Genomic DNA, 15,313 nt, shown 5'->3' with positions numbered 1-15,313 from the left:
TTCAAGGACTTCCACAAATATTTAGAACACGGGGTACTTCAGGTGAAGGGTGATCTATAGCGGATCTATAGCAAATTGGATAGGAGGGTGGGGGGATAGGGATGTGGGGTGGTGGGGGGGGGGGGGGGGGGGGGGGGGATTTATAATTCCAGTTGTTCTGTTATAGAAATTCCCTCTCCTACTTCACAATTGGTCATGCAAATATTTGAATAGATACTTTCCAAAGATTGTCCTCTATTACCTTTCGCTTAAAGCGCTTAAAATGCACTCTATTGCCTCATGCTAGAATTATACATCTTTCAAAGGCATTTATTTTCCATTTGACCACATTTTGTCCCATAATGTTTAAGCTTGTATATGCATTGCACTTTTTTTGTCTTCAGGTCGACCTTGCAAGCTAATGGGCATAAGTGCCTTCAAACTCTTTCAGTTTTTGTATTCTCACGCCATCCACATGGGGTTGTTCATTTGATTATTTGACTCTTTATGCAAACTAAATCATATGTAATATATACGTATTATTGGCATCAAAAAAGAGCATATTTATTTTATGCAAAAAAATATTGTGAACTTTTCTTTTTATGAATATCAATTATGATGTAATGTTTACATGATCTTGTTGTCTTAACTGTTACACAGTTTGTCTGTTTTTGTATTTATTTCTGTATCAAGAAAGTTTTGTATATATTGAAAAAACATGAACAGGGACAATCAGTGTAAATACATACCAAGGGTGTACAATACTTCCTCACTGGAGCAAAGCCTTCTCTAGTCCAAAAGACTCAAAACTGCCCATCTTTACAAAAATAGTCAATACACTACCAAGAGAATACATTTTCTCCACCAAAAAAATGAATGAATATCATCATTATGCCAAAAGTCCATTCAGCCCTAATGTCATTGTGAATGTGAAAATAGAGTATATTTTAAATTGAATATCAAAGTTCAGAATCCACTGGGGGTAAAAAAAAAATCACATCACGATTTACAGTAGTGCCCCAAAAAACTGTTCACTCTAAAGAACACTATTCTGTTGATAATGCTTCTAAAAAACAGTCACTCCGGCAGCAAAATAATACAAAAATCTTTTCATGCAGAGTTTTTTGTTGTGAAGAACCTTGTTACATTGAATAGAATATATTCTGGTGTTCCCTCCTCTTCCTGCTGTGTTGTTTGAGGGCGAGAGAGGGAGAGAGAGATTGTGTAAGGAGTGCGTGGGGCGGCCCACTGACACTAAATGAGATTGCGTAATGCTAGGTAGGAGGGTTTGAGTAGACGGCCCAGGCTCTGTGGAGGAGGCATGGAGGATCTGAGTCAGCCAGTGGCCTTGGAGTCTGAGCTTAACGTCCAGTATGTTGCTTTTCATAGATTTCACTTGCTTACTCACAACTGTGGCTTGTCTGTGTATGTTCAGGGGAGGCCAGACTCACAATCCTTCCATGTAATTAATTTTTTTATTTTAATTAATTTTACTCTAACATGTCATTAGATTTGCATTATTCATTTTCTGTCAAATGGTTTGTAAAATCACTACCTACCCTATTAATCAGAACCATATCATTTCTTAGTCGGTTTTGTTTCCTAGTTGTCGCCTGTCATATATCTTAGTGCACATTACCTGACAAATGTAGAGTTGGTTAACTGAGTACACTGATAATGTGTGTATATTGAAAATGTAGATTGCTTCCTGTCAAGATACTGTTTGTCTATGTTTGTCCTTTCGTTTGATTAATAGATGTGTAGCTAAGGTTCAACCAGATGCTCCGGAAGCTGTCCAGCCCTCACCCACTTGCCTTCTATAAACACACCTTTTACTGATCAAATGGTTGCTTAGTTGTCCCAACCCACCCCAGCCCCCTCTACCCTACCTGCTCCACCATCTTTAGGTTGTCTTAAAGCAGTACCTGGTATAAATGACTGCTACTCTATATTCTATAATCTGTCCAATGTGCTGATCTTGAACAGGCTCTCTGATGACTGTGACAACACGAAACCATTGGGATCATGCATAACACAGTAAATCAAGTCAGACTGAGTTATCTGGTTGAACCAGGGTCAATCTTTTGTAATTTGTCCCCCAAATGTGTGGTAAAAAACCTGCTTCAAAACCTGCGTGAGGGATTTTACAAGGCTATTATAATTCAAAGTGAAATGATGCAAATCTTACCAAACATTCCATGTGTTTGTTGGCGTTCATAATGTGTGCCCTTTTGTACATAAGACAAAGTGAATGCTTTTGCTGTAAATAAGGGGATGTATTTTTGTATTTGAAATGTATTTTGGTATTCACCTGGCGCCTTTGGGAAGGAACTGGCCAGTTGCTGACCTTTCACACTGTGGCTGTACAAGTAAATTGCATGTATTTCTGGGTAAGCCACAGGAGCCTTTCTGTATTGCCTTTCTGTATCAGTCTCTTTAATAGTAGTGTTAGTAAGTAGAGTTAGTATCAAGCAAAATATAAAAAATTGCATCAGCATAACACCGTCTCCTTCGTTACTGTGTCTCTGTGCCCTGATATCATTGAGAAATGCATTCGGCGCAATCATTTGCATTCATTGCAATCTAGTTTTTGTGCCTAGTGGTTGTTATATCATTGGGAAGTGCAGGCAAGCTTTATTCTCAGTATCGCCACAAGAGGTCGGACTTTGTTAGTCCATCCATTTTGGCTAACCTGATTCTAACCGCATCATCCCTCAAAAAGTAGACCACGGTTTGCTTTCTTAACTGAATCATAAAACACTAACACACAAGCACTTACCCAAGTGGCTGTCTCCACTGTATTATATCAGAACCTAGCGTAGGTGTTTGTTTGGTATCAATATCGAAATATGAATAGAAAATCAGGTCACTTACTCCCTGGAAACATAATCACAGCTTTAAAACGTGTGAGAGCTTGGAACAAGCCACTAAATCCAGAGGTGGTGAGCCAGTTCAATCACAAGTATTCACTGCCAATCCAGTGGCAGAATATCACGTAAACGTGACAGAAACCTAAATGTTTATATACCCCCTTCAAATAAAGTGTTGGTGTAATTTAGGGACCAGGGTATAGTATTGTGCATAGGACGGCTTGAAACTGCACATTTGTCATAGATAGCACACACTTTTTTTTGTTGCTATATTTTTTATTTCATAAACACATCGCTTCCATTGAGTAGGAAACAGAATGTCCTCTTTCCGCCTTGTTTACCGCCTATATATCAACTACATGTCAGTGTAATAACTCACTCTTTCGATTAGAAAAGGGGAAAGGGCTTTGTCCCAATTGCGTTTACCATGCAGTTTTATGTAATCCTCGTACAGTCCTTGCCTTAATCTCTGTATAAAGGCCAGAGAATGGTCTTTCGTTTCAGTTTTTGCATCCTCATGTTTAGGCGTTGCTCTCCTGTGTGAATCTTAATATAGCTGTTTGTTTTGCACATATAAAAAAGCCTCCTATGCCTGATATATGACAGTGAAGTATTTAGATTGATCAGTTTGCTCTGAGCATTTGCTCTGTTTTATGGAGAAGAATATTGAATGTATTATTTGTTACCATGATAGTATGCAACAGCTTTGTCCTGTGATGGGGTATTTGATTCAGGACTCAAGACTGGGCTGCTGTGGCGAAGAGCAGACAATTATAAAGACTGGAAAAACCTGGCTGTCTGAGTTCCTAGTCCTCTCATTTCCATGGCAATGTCAATTCACAGTCTAACCTAGTTACCTCTTCTTCATCCAGCACAAACCACCTGAGCACACTTCTCACCACAGTACAATACAATGATTCTTTGTAAAAAAACAACAACTAAAAAAACAGACTCTCTAGATTGAATATGCACTGCATGAAACGTCTAGTATGAATAATGGAAATTGTGGAGTGCATTCTTTGGACTGGACTAGCAGTGACACACTGAATAAATAAATGTTCAGCTTCACTCCAGCTCCCAATATATCACAAACCGAGGTAAGTAGTAGAGATTATTCCACTATCTTCGCATGCTGAAGAGTCTCTTGATAAACACCTTTCTCATATAGCTAAAACCTAATGTCTTATCTAAATAAATTAAAACAGCGTTTAATCTGCTCCATTACATTTCCAAGGAAGTCGATTCAAACTGTCACTAAATCGACTGTCACTAGTCATTTACATGCCCCAAATGCTTTGCATATACAGTCAAATTAATTTTTGTATTTATTTGTATTTAGTCTGTTATTTAAGTCAGGGCTCTATACAGAGGTGTGGCTCCCTCCTATTGACTTTGGGTGGTGGAGCAACTGTTCCATCCAAGCTGTAATGTAAATTAACTGTATGCATATGCATGCCTGATTACATGACTATATGTTTGGAGAGTTACATTGTCTATGGCGGGTACATGATACTTTATATACATGCACATTATTTATATGTTTTTATTTAACATTTATTTAACTAGGCAAGTCAGTTAAGAACAAATTCTTATTGACAATGACGGCCTACCCAGGCCAAACCCTAACCCGGATGACGCTAACCCGTGGGAAATTGAGAGATTAAAGGACGTACATTCATGTAGTGTTTTCCACATACATACATACCTGACATGATATCTGCTTTAGTTCACTGTGATAATAGTGAACTGGTGGTGGTGCTCTCAGATGCCAACCATTAGCCAGCGTCTTGGTCTGCCACCAGAAGATCACACAGTGAATTTAGAGTAATTCCCTTTTAACCTCCTCCTATCCTACATACGATCCTTAGCTGGAGTAATCGACCGCAGCCTAACGCCCCCATAAACTGACCTTATAGCTGTGCTCTGTGCCGCATGGATTGTGGGTATTAGAACAAAGTTATCTGTTCCTGTCCACATTCAACTGTCCCCTTTTGATAAACTAAAACATGTTCTTGCCTATTTGTAAGTAATATTTTAACTCCCTGGTTAGGAAAAATGGTGGCATAAAATTCAGGCATATTTCATCTTGTGGCTGTGATGGTCTGACTCACTGGGTAACACCAGGTCACATACTGTATAACAAGAGCCCAGAAGAGGTCAGACATTGATTGCCCCAGTTCCAGTGTAACCGTTTTCATAACCATCATTGTTGTACTAATCATTCAAATAGTTCTAAATTGCAGTGGGTCCAACAACTAATTAGGCCTATACTATAGTCTACCTATAACAAAATGCTCAAAATAACCCAATCAATTGCAAATGATCTCATGGCACTGTTTTGGTGTAGTTTTCCTTTGGGTCATTTGTGTAGGGCAGCTTCCTGTTTCCTAAGGAATTGTATTAACCAGTACAACCAGTTTTACAGCCCTTTGTAAGAACGATTTGATAAATGGCTTAAAGTAGGCTATATTGTGTGTAGCATACCATGGTTGACTAACATAAGGTTATACAGGTTAATCATCACTCAGGCCTTTTCAAAGTATTGTTTGAGTTAGGCCACCACAGTGACGTAGTCTTCCTAATAAAAAAGCAAACGGCCAACTGTGAACAATGCAATGGATCAATGTGGTAACATACCCAATTGAAGAAGAGTAGCCTATAGGCCTAATTGCATGTTTGGTTCACTGGAAAATAGAAAGTAGGCTGGAACAATTCCAGTTTAACCTCCAATCTTTTATTTGATTGGAAGTATTTTTATTTTCTCAGAAAGAGTTTACAGAGGTACCGCCCGACGCCCGTGAATGCAGAAGCCAGGGGAGAGACGAGTGTGTTGTGAACAACATAAGCACGAGCAACAATAGTGGAATCGGAGGTTTGCCTTCTAAGTCCTCCATTGAAACTGATGCAAACTGATACAAATATTTAAATCATGCCACAATTGTACTACATAATGCTAAGCCAGGTTGGAATGTTGTTATTTCAATTTAACGAAAGACAATAGTTAATTAATTTGACACCAAATAGTAAAAATCTGTTGAAATCGCACTGTGGATGTATAGACTCCAGGATTTCCTGAATGCAAACATTCTAATAGTTTGACTAATTACAGTTTATGTGTCAAAACAAGCATAGAAAATGTAGAGAATCTTGTACCATCTAAACTGCAGTGAAATATCGTTTCAATAGCCAAAAATATTGTATTTTCAGCTGTTTGAAGCTGGTGTACAACACTGAAAGTAAAAACGGGAAGCATAGAAATAGAGCACATAGAACAGATCTACAGCTTCTTAGACTTGCTTTCAATGAGAATGGCAGATCTGCCTACACACAGGTCTATGTGAATTTAGTCATGTCCATTACGAAAAAAGATTGCAGTCAGAGTGCACTAAAAACGAACAGTTTTTTTACTACAGTAATTTTGCTGTGTAATTGCAGTTACAGTGCAGTATAACGGCAGTTCAACTGCAGTTATTCTGCAATTACAGCATCCAAAATGCCACAGTCGACTGCAGTTACTGCACATTTACTTGTATCTTTTTTTGTAAGGGGTCGCTCAAAAAGTTACATATTGCAGCTTTAAATAGGGTATCAGCCTACTCAGTGACACTCACAGAACACAGCTAGTGTCAAATCTCTTATTGCAGGACTATTGACTATACATCCACAGTGATTTCAACTGAAATCTTTTTTTTGTCTTTTGTATAATTTATACAACAACACTCCAACTTTGTTTAACATTATTTTGTACAATTGTGTCATGATTCCACTATTGTCATCCCTTTGCATCAGTTTCAATCCGGGACATTTATTTTGAAGGCGAACCGCATATTCCACTTTTGTTTGATCACGCTAACGTTATTCACTACCCCACGTGTGGTTACGCGCAGAGATCAGAGACATGAGAGAGCCGCACAGCAGTAAAACCGGGTTCTACTAGTTATCACAACCGCAGAGTCATAATTGGCTATATTGTAAAAATTCATGATATAACAAAAAAATAGCTTTTTGTTCTTTATTTAAACGTAGGGTTAAGCATACGCTTAGAAGTGTGGTTAAGGTTAGGTTTAAGAAGAAGAAAAAAAATAGGCGGAGTTTATAATATTGTGGCTGTGGTAACTAGTGACGACCCTGTAAACCTATAGGTTTTCCTTCTTCGCGTGAATACTGGCGACTACAACTAGGTATATTCTGCCTAACAAAGTCAGTATCTGTAACCATATTTGTCACATTACAAGACGAGTCATAGTTTTGCTTTGGACTTCCAGTGTTGGAAACAAGCTTTTTTTTTTTAGGTTGCCGCGCTCCACAGTTACTACACAGCACGGTGTCGATGGCTGAGGCACCGGATACCGGGGACCGTATAGTCCATAGCTCTACGGATTCACCCACGGCGATACTGGTGCCACCAACCTTAGAAGAACTGGCTGAGGAGGAGGACGTTTTCCTGCCCGAAATGGTATCACCTTGTCCAGTCTTCAAGACGGGAGATTGTCCAGGAAAAGTGTCAACGCGGTTGGAAGGTGCGGGGGCATTGACAGCGGATACCTGCTTCCTCACTATTAGGAAGCAGGTATCATACAGGTAACGTTAGTACATTTTGAATTTATCCCCACTTCCTATCCCAAACCCGCACGATATTTCATATAACTACTTCAACTGGCTACCAGATGTCTGAAGTTTTCTCAATTGCAACTTGTGAAAATAAACATCACCTGCAGCCATGGGTGGGTATAATTTGTGGAACGTTCCAACAGGAATCTGTCACAAAAGTACAAGGTTGCCAACAAACAACGCATACAAAGTAGCATGATCAATTCAACTAGCTGACGAATAGGCATCAACTCACCACGTAGCTTGTTCTTGATAGTTGTCCATAGGCTACCAGAGTGAGGACAGACATTTTCAGGGAATAAACGTGGTGAATGAAAAACTGAAAACTCCCTACCTGGTATCTCATTCTGCCGCTATACAACTTTGTATGCGTTGTTTGTTGACAACCTTGTCATTTACGAAGTTTTTGGAACAGATTCCTGTTGGAACGTTCCACAAATTATACCCACCCTGCAGCCATCACTATCTTAGTGTGGCAGCTACTGTAGCCTATTTGTAGGCAAGACAACATGTGTTCATGTGAGCTGACACTCCATTTTAATATGGTTCTTCATCTACTAGATAGGCCTACATTAAAGTTATCATTAGGCTACATAATCCACTATAGCATCATATAGCAAAAGCAATATCACATCTGTCATCAAGGCCATCATAATGTTCATTATCCACACTGATGGGTATCATTATTACTAAAAGCACCTGCTGATGTCCTATGGTGTATAGTAAATACATGCTCATTCATGTCATGAATGGGGATATCAAGAAAACATACTTCTGTGTCCTCCTCAGTCATAACATAGACCTCACCCCATTAATTGCTGAGTTTTTGGATTAAATACGCCATCCTTCATAATCTCAGACTAGGGTTTTAGGACTGCACGTCTTGCTGCTTATTAGAATCTGGGCTGTTTCAGCTGGTTTATAGTGTTGTAAATTTGGCTGGCTGCCCGCAGGCTATTGACTGTTTCCTGACCCTGTTTGTTGCAACTCAGTCTGCTGTGCAAGTGAATGACATGACAGAGCAAGCAACATGAGGCAGTGATTCACAGAATGACCTTTGACCATGACCCCTTACACATGACCCTTGGACACGTTTTATTAAACATTCACACAGACATTACTACCACACGCTGTTACATTTTTACATGTTAGGCATTTAGCATACACTCTTTTCCAGAGCGACTTATAGTTGGCGCATTCATCTTAAAATAGCTAGGTGGGACAACCACATATCACAGTCACAGTAAGTACATTTTCCCTCAATAAAGTAGCAATCAGAAAAGTCAGTTCTAGAAGGGGGGAGGGGAGTAATGTGAGCGTGTTAGTTCACCAAAGCTAAACATAGAAAAAATAGGATTTGGCTACAGTACAGGATTTGGCATACAGGATGGTTTTGACTGATATACAGCATATAATCTGTCATTGTATAACATCCAGTAGACCACGTCATACAAAATATTTGGTTTGCAATGAGACTGTTAGTGTAGTTTTTTTCTTCTCCACAATCCCAACTATTTGTAGCTTGATTGTAGAGGATGGCACAATTGTCTGTGCCCCTGACTGACTCACATTCCATCTTTTTCGTTTTATGTAAGAATTCGAGGGACTCTTTCTGTGCAGGCTGTGTAGAATGATGTGACTCTGGTCCCTGGGTGTTGGTTATTGAGAGTCTGTCACTGCCAGCGGATGCTGTGATGTGTTCGTGGCTCTTATGTAACGGAAGGAGAAGCAGCAGCTGCAGCAGTAAGGGATCAGGAGTGTTTTTTTGCATTGTAAATAAGAGGCACTTATGAAAGGGGCTTAGTGAGCAGAGCCCTGGGCTGGCTGCATCCACTGGCTGACTGGCTGGTCCATAGAGGCCTGATGATGCTGGATGGTTAAGACTGGCCTGGCAGTGAGTGAGGCTGAGGCCATGTCAGTCTGGCTACATAAACACAGATTACCCATCTCTTTCCTTGGTGTCTGTGACTAAGAGCGTCAATATAGTGACTCAAACAACAAGGCCTGGGGTAGTGAGCTCATGTGTGATTCAGATGTTATTAAAGACCAAACAGCACCTGCAGCAGGGGGACAATGATGACAGTTAAGGAGATAAGTTATTGCGAAATGTTATGTGCATCCATTCTAAAAAATTGTGCCCCCCTCATCCGCCTATCAGAATCGAGTATTCACCAAAGCTGTTGTATAATTGCATAGTAATGATAACTACCTTTTTTTGTTTTGTTTTTGATTAATAATGCTATTTTATGTTCCTGGCAATTTTTCCCCAGTCCCACAAAAAAACACAACAAAGCGCCTATGCATAGTCCTCACTCTGTCACTCGGAAACATTCTAGTGTCTGCCTGCCAGCTGAAAATCTTTGCCAGTGCGTGTGTAGGCTATATACCTGCCCATCCCCCTCCGAAGTATAGGCTACTGTAGCTTACTGATGTTACAAGTGGGATTCAGAAATTAGAGAGATTTTTAGAGAAGAATGGATTCACTTTTTTTTACTGCTAGTTAAGGATACTCTAGTTATCACATTTCACGTTATATTTATTAACTACAAAAAGATAAGACGTGTGTTATTTTAATTCTAGTGCTGCTCTGCACACATAAGCTTGTTAGCTAGCTAGCTCTGGTCCAACGTAAGCCAACTCTCGGAAGTTCAAAGACATTAAAAGTTCCTTCATAGAAGCCGCTCCTGCGTAGGTATAATTCTGTGGGCCTAATTCATATAATGCATGTCATAACAAGATGCCCAGTGCTTCAAGCCTCCTCCTCCACCCTCTCTTGCTCTCTCCCACCCGCAAAATTTCAGTCGCATCTCGCACCCTACACTTGTCTGTCCAATGCATGTAATCAACTGTATAGCTTGGCCGCTCCATGGCATGGTGAAGTAATTTAATGTCGAGCCAAATGTCAATATATATATATATATTTCAGTGATTTAGAAAGGAATGATATAAACCATTACTTTTTTGGGGGTTCGAACCGGTTCAGAACTTTATTTTGCTGGTCGGAACAGTAGAATGGAGCAACAACAAAAAATTATGGTTCTGTTCAGAACGAAACGATTGGAAAATAATCTCAGAAAATAATCCCAACCCCTGATTTTATAGTAACAGTCCTGATCATTTGGACCGCCAGGCATTCCGCTGTCTGAATGCTGAATTGTTATAGGTTGTTATTTGAAGCAGACTCACAGACTCAGACAAGTGCATGCTCTTCTATCCAGCAGATTAAAACTGTGGGAAATCAAAAAGTTACAAAATGCACACATCCACAAATGGCAGCAAATTTGAAGTCCCAAGTTTTCTCACAATCTTTATACTAGGATGAATTAGTCCTAGTTTCCCAGACAAATGGAAAGAAACCTATTTCATCTCAATGGGATTAACCTGGTAAATAAATGATGCCATGCAGTGTAAGTAAGGGTAAAGGATGACTGAGAGGTTACAAATTCATCCCTTCAATTTGATACTAAATAGAGGGAACCTGTGGCATACTATATTGTCTGATGGAGGAGAGCTTTGGTGATCTCTTACTGTATATGCAAATAAACTGTGCGGATTTTTTTTAATGAGAAGCTGGGGCCAGTTGTACTGTTAGATGGGCCAGTTACATTAGACTTTATTGTTGTCATATCGTTTTCTTCACTGCATTGCAGGCATTAGCAGGCAAAAGACCCCCCCCCCCCCCCCCCCCAGAACCGCTAGTGCCCGTAGCTACGCACGACCTAACATTTAAGACCACATTTTTTACACCCAACTGGTGCAACCGGCCCTGCAGATGATTCGCAGAGACCTATGATATATTGTATTCTGTGGAGACAGTGTTGACCTACGTAGATAATACGCGTCCAATACCGGACCAGATCCATCCTCAATGAAATGAGCCAGCACCAGCTGTGCCTCCCTCTGTAAAGCCTGCACGACGACGTGCACCACACGTCCTATTGAAATGCATAATGACATTAAAGCCACCAGGCCTCTCAGAAAAACAGATAATACCCTTTGTACTCCTTTCCTGAGTCTTTGCATGTTATAAAGATTAAGGAAATTGTCATCCCGTCATTGAGTTTGGGACACTCAGTGTTGACACAAAATCTAATTTAAAAGGCTGTATTGACACTGAACAAACAGACAAGGCTAATTTCAGCTCATTTTAGGTCCTCTGTCTCTGAGTCGTACGCCTATAAGGTAGGTCCTTATGGCTCTACTGACACTCTCTGGTTAAGGTTGTTTGTGGTTTGATTGAGGGAGATGCAGGGCTACAGCCTCTCTAATGAAGGGAACGAACTGTCTCGTCTGGACTCCCCATCGACCACTGGCACTAATGGATGCTGATCGTAAACCCTCCTCTACAGAGTTATTTGTAATTACCCGCATTCAAATCTATTTAGAAAGCCCTTGTTTCATCAGCTGATATCTCAAAGTGCTGTACAGAAACCCAGCCTAAAACCCCAAACAGCAAGCAATGCAGGTGTAGATTTAGCAAATTACTTGTGATTATTATGCTGCACACCATTACTAACATGGTACATTTCTATTTAAACAACAAAAGAACTGTGTCGGAAAAATAGGTGTGGGCTAGACAGAGGTACGTATGTCACATATCTCTGACCACCACAGGTTGTTGTTCTCTGACCATGACTCTCTCACAACTCAATACACAAGCTTGAAAGGTTCCGGTGGCCTATTTTATTCTGCCAGGGCTCTGAATTGTCTGATTCTACAAAGGCTGTCTGTGGGAGTCATTTATTATTTCTCACAGTCAAGTAATCTGGTTTTCCAGGAAGTGTCTGCAGCCATAAAGGACCAGTTAATACTGTAATAATATTTAAGCAACAGGCCATTGTCTGTTCAAGCTCAAAATCAATACCTGCTCTATGGCAGTGTTTCCCAACCCTGGTTCTCGAGCACCCCCAACAGTACACAGTTTCGTTGTAGCTCTTGACAAATACCTCATTCAACTCATTGAGGGCTTGATGATTAGTTGACAAGTGGAATCAGGTTTGCTTGTCCAGGGTTGGGAAACACTACTCTGTGGAAACAAAAGTTCTTAGAGAACATTGGGGAGCAGCTGGTATGCAACTCTCAACCTCATCATGAATGACTCAACTCAGGCCAGAGCTTTGTTTGCTGTGGACTAGATAGGTTGGTATGTGAGAGTATTCAGGCCAGCCGCTCCCAGACTACAATTGAAAAGGAAATGACAGCTGACAATGAAAGGATGTCCGGTTGTCATGACGCGCCTAAGCAATCAATGCACCATTCAATCGAATCAAATTGTGTCTGTCAAATGTGCGCCGGATACAACAAGTGCAGACTTTACTGTGAAATGCTAACGTACGAGCCCTTCGCCAACAATGCAGAGTAAGAAAGTTGCTAAATTAGAAAGGAAATAGTAACATAATAAAATAACAATAACGAGGCTATATACAAGCAGTATCAGTACCGAGTCAATGTGCAGGGGTACGAGGTAGAGGTAAATTATGTCAAATGTATATGTACGTAGGGTTAAAAAATGACTAAGAAATCAGGATGGATAATAAACAGAGTAGCAGCAGCATATGTGAAGAGGGTGAAAGTGTGTCTGGGCGAGAATTTGACAGGGTGCAAATAACGACGAGCAGAGGAAGAGACTGAGCAACTCAATTTGGACTCACTGACTGGCCTCTCATTTCCTGTGTTAAAAGTGAGATATGCCTGGGGAGCGGAGTACCGCTTTGTACCACTCCAGCTGAGTTACAGCTCAGCTTCCTCAGGAAGAGAAATTGAGACTGAGAAATATCGAGGCAAAAGAAGACTAGAAGACTAAATGTATATGGACCACCAAAGTATGCACTACCAATGGGCTTCAGAGTGATATAAGGATCACCAGAAGATAATGGTTGTGAGCGTTCGTTAATTGAGACAAACTGGTCTGCCAATGTGGCCTTCCATTTCCTTCTCGCTGCCTCTGCACCTTTCCATAGCTGCTAAGAGAGCATTTTGTTTTTCGGAGTGCTGCCCTCTCCAACTCTTTACTGTTGAACAAAAAGGTGATGTGATGTTCAACGCGGTTTATTTGTAATGTAAATAATGTGTGGGGGAAGTGTACGGCTTCTCCATGGGGAATCAACATTCAAATTAACAAGAAAAATGTGATAGACAAAAGAGAGGGAGAGAGTGTGTTCTCTGATCATGTGGATTATGTTAAATGTTGTTATTGATGTTACCTGGCAACTGATAATTGACCTTTGACTGTTGGCCCACCTCTGGCTGAAATTCTGCTCTGAATGTAGATGTAGTCGAGCAGCATTCAGTGCAGTACATCGCATCTAGTGCAGCAGTTATTCTATAGGTCTAGCTATGATAATGGCGCCGGAGGAGAGGGCTGCCATTTTACGGTCCCCTAACCAATTGTGTTTTTTTGAGTTATTTGTAACTTATTTTGTACATAATGTTTCTGCCACCGTCTCTTATGACCGAAAAGAGCTTCTACATATCAGGACAGCAGTTACTCACCCCGTACTGGAAGAAGATTTTTTGTTTTTCTTTAACGAGTTGGACGCGAAGGATTTACTCACTCCAGACACCCGACAAGGCCCTCATCCCCGTCATTCGCAGTAGAAAGAGACAGATATCGGAGATGTATGTCTGGGTGCCTTGTAAGGATCCGACGGCGAGTGTGTAATCTGCCTTTACCATTGGTCCTATTAGCCAACGTACAATCATTGGATAATAAAATAGACGAACTACGAGCATGTATATTTCCTACCAACGGGACATTAAAAACTGTAATATCTTATGTTTCACCAAGTCGTGGCTGAACGATGACATAAATAACATACAGCTGGTGGGTTTTACCCTTTTTCGGCAGGATAGAACAGCAGCCTCTGGTAAGACAAGGGGTGGCGGTCTATGTATATTTGTAAACAGCTGGTGCACGAGATTTAAGGAAGTCTCTAGGTTTTGCTCGCCTGAGGTAGAGTATCTCATGATAAGCTGTAGATCACACTATTTACCAAGAGAGTTTTCATCTATATTCTTTGTAGCTGTCTATTTACCACCACAAACCAATGCTGGCACTAAGACCACACTCAATGAGCTGTATATGGCCATAAGCAAACAGGAAAAAGCTCATCCAGAGGCGGCGTTCCTAGTGGTCAAAAAGTGGTCAGATGAAGCAGATGCTAAGCTACAGGACTGTTTTTCTAGCACAGACTGGAATATCTTCCGGCATTCTTCCGATGGCATTGAGGAGTACACCACATCAGTCACTGGCTTCATCAATAAGTGCATCGATGATGTCGTCCCGACAGTGACTGTACATACATACTCCAACCAGAAGCCATGGATTACAGGCAACATTCGCCTTGAGCTAAAGGGTAGAGCTGCCGCTTTCAAGGAGCGGGACTGTAACCCGGAAGCTTATATGAAATCCTGCTATGCCCCCCGACGAACCGTCAAACAGGCAAAGTGTCAATACAGGACTCGTACTACACTGACTCCAATGCTCATCGGATGTGGCAGGGCTTGCAAACTTTTACAGACCACAAAGGGAAGCACAGTGCTACCCAGTGACATGAGCCTACCAGACGAGCTAAATGACTTCTATTCTCGTTTCGAGGAAAGTAACACTGAAACATGCATGAGAGCATCAACTGTTCCGGACGACTGTGTGATCATGTTCTTCGTAGCCGATGTGAGTAAGACCTTTAAACAGGTCAACATTCACAAGTTCGCAGGGCCAGACGGCTTACCAGGACGTGTACTCTGAGCATGCGCTGACCAACTGGCAAGTGTCTTCACTGACATTTTCAACCTCTCCCTGTCCGAGTCTGTAATGCCAACATGTTTCAAGCACACCACCATAGTCCCTGTGC

General features: G+C 40.9%; 1 protein-coding gene across 1 annotated transcript in view; it reads left to right on the top strand.

The window, feature by feature from the left end:
• The first annotated feature begins 6,756 nt into the window (after nucleotides 1-6,756).
• Nucleotides 6,757-15,313, top strand: part of LOC120045774 (diacylglycerol kinase zeta-like) — a 119,721-nt gene continuing 111,164 nt past the window's right edge. The window contains exon 1 of the mRNA XM_038990736.1: nucleotides 6,757-7,430. Coding sequence (XP_038846664.1) covers nucleotides 7,180-7,430 — 251 coding nt within the window. The 5' untranslated portion in view covers nucleotides 6,757-7,179. The remainder of the gene's footprint in view (nucleotides 7,431-15,313) is intronic.

Source organism: Salvelinus namaycush, chromosome 1 (assembly GCF_016432855.1).
Source record: "Salvelinus namaycush isolate Seneca chromosome 1, SaNama_1.0, whole genome shotgun sequence".
Classification (NCBI taxonomy): Eukaryota; Metazoa; Chordata; class Actinopteri; order Salmoniformes; family Salmonidae; genus Salvelinus; species Salvelinus namaycush.
This window is presented reverse-complemented; position numbering and strand designations above follow the sequence as displayed.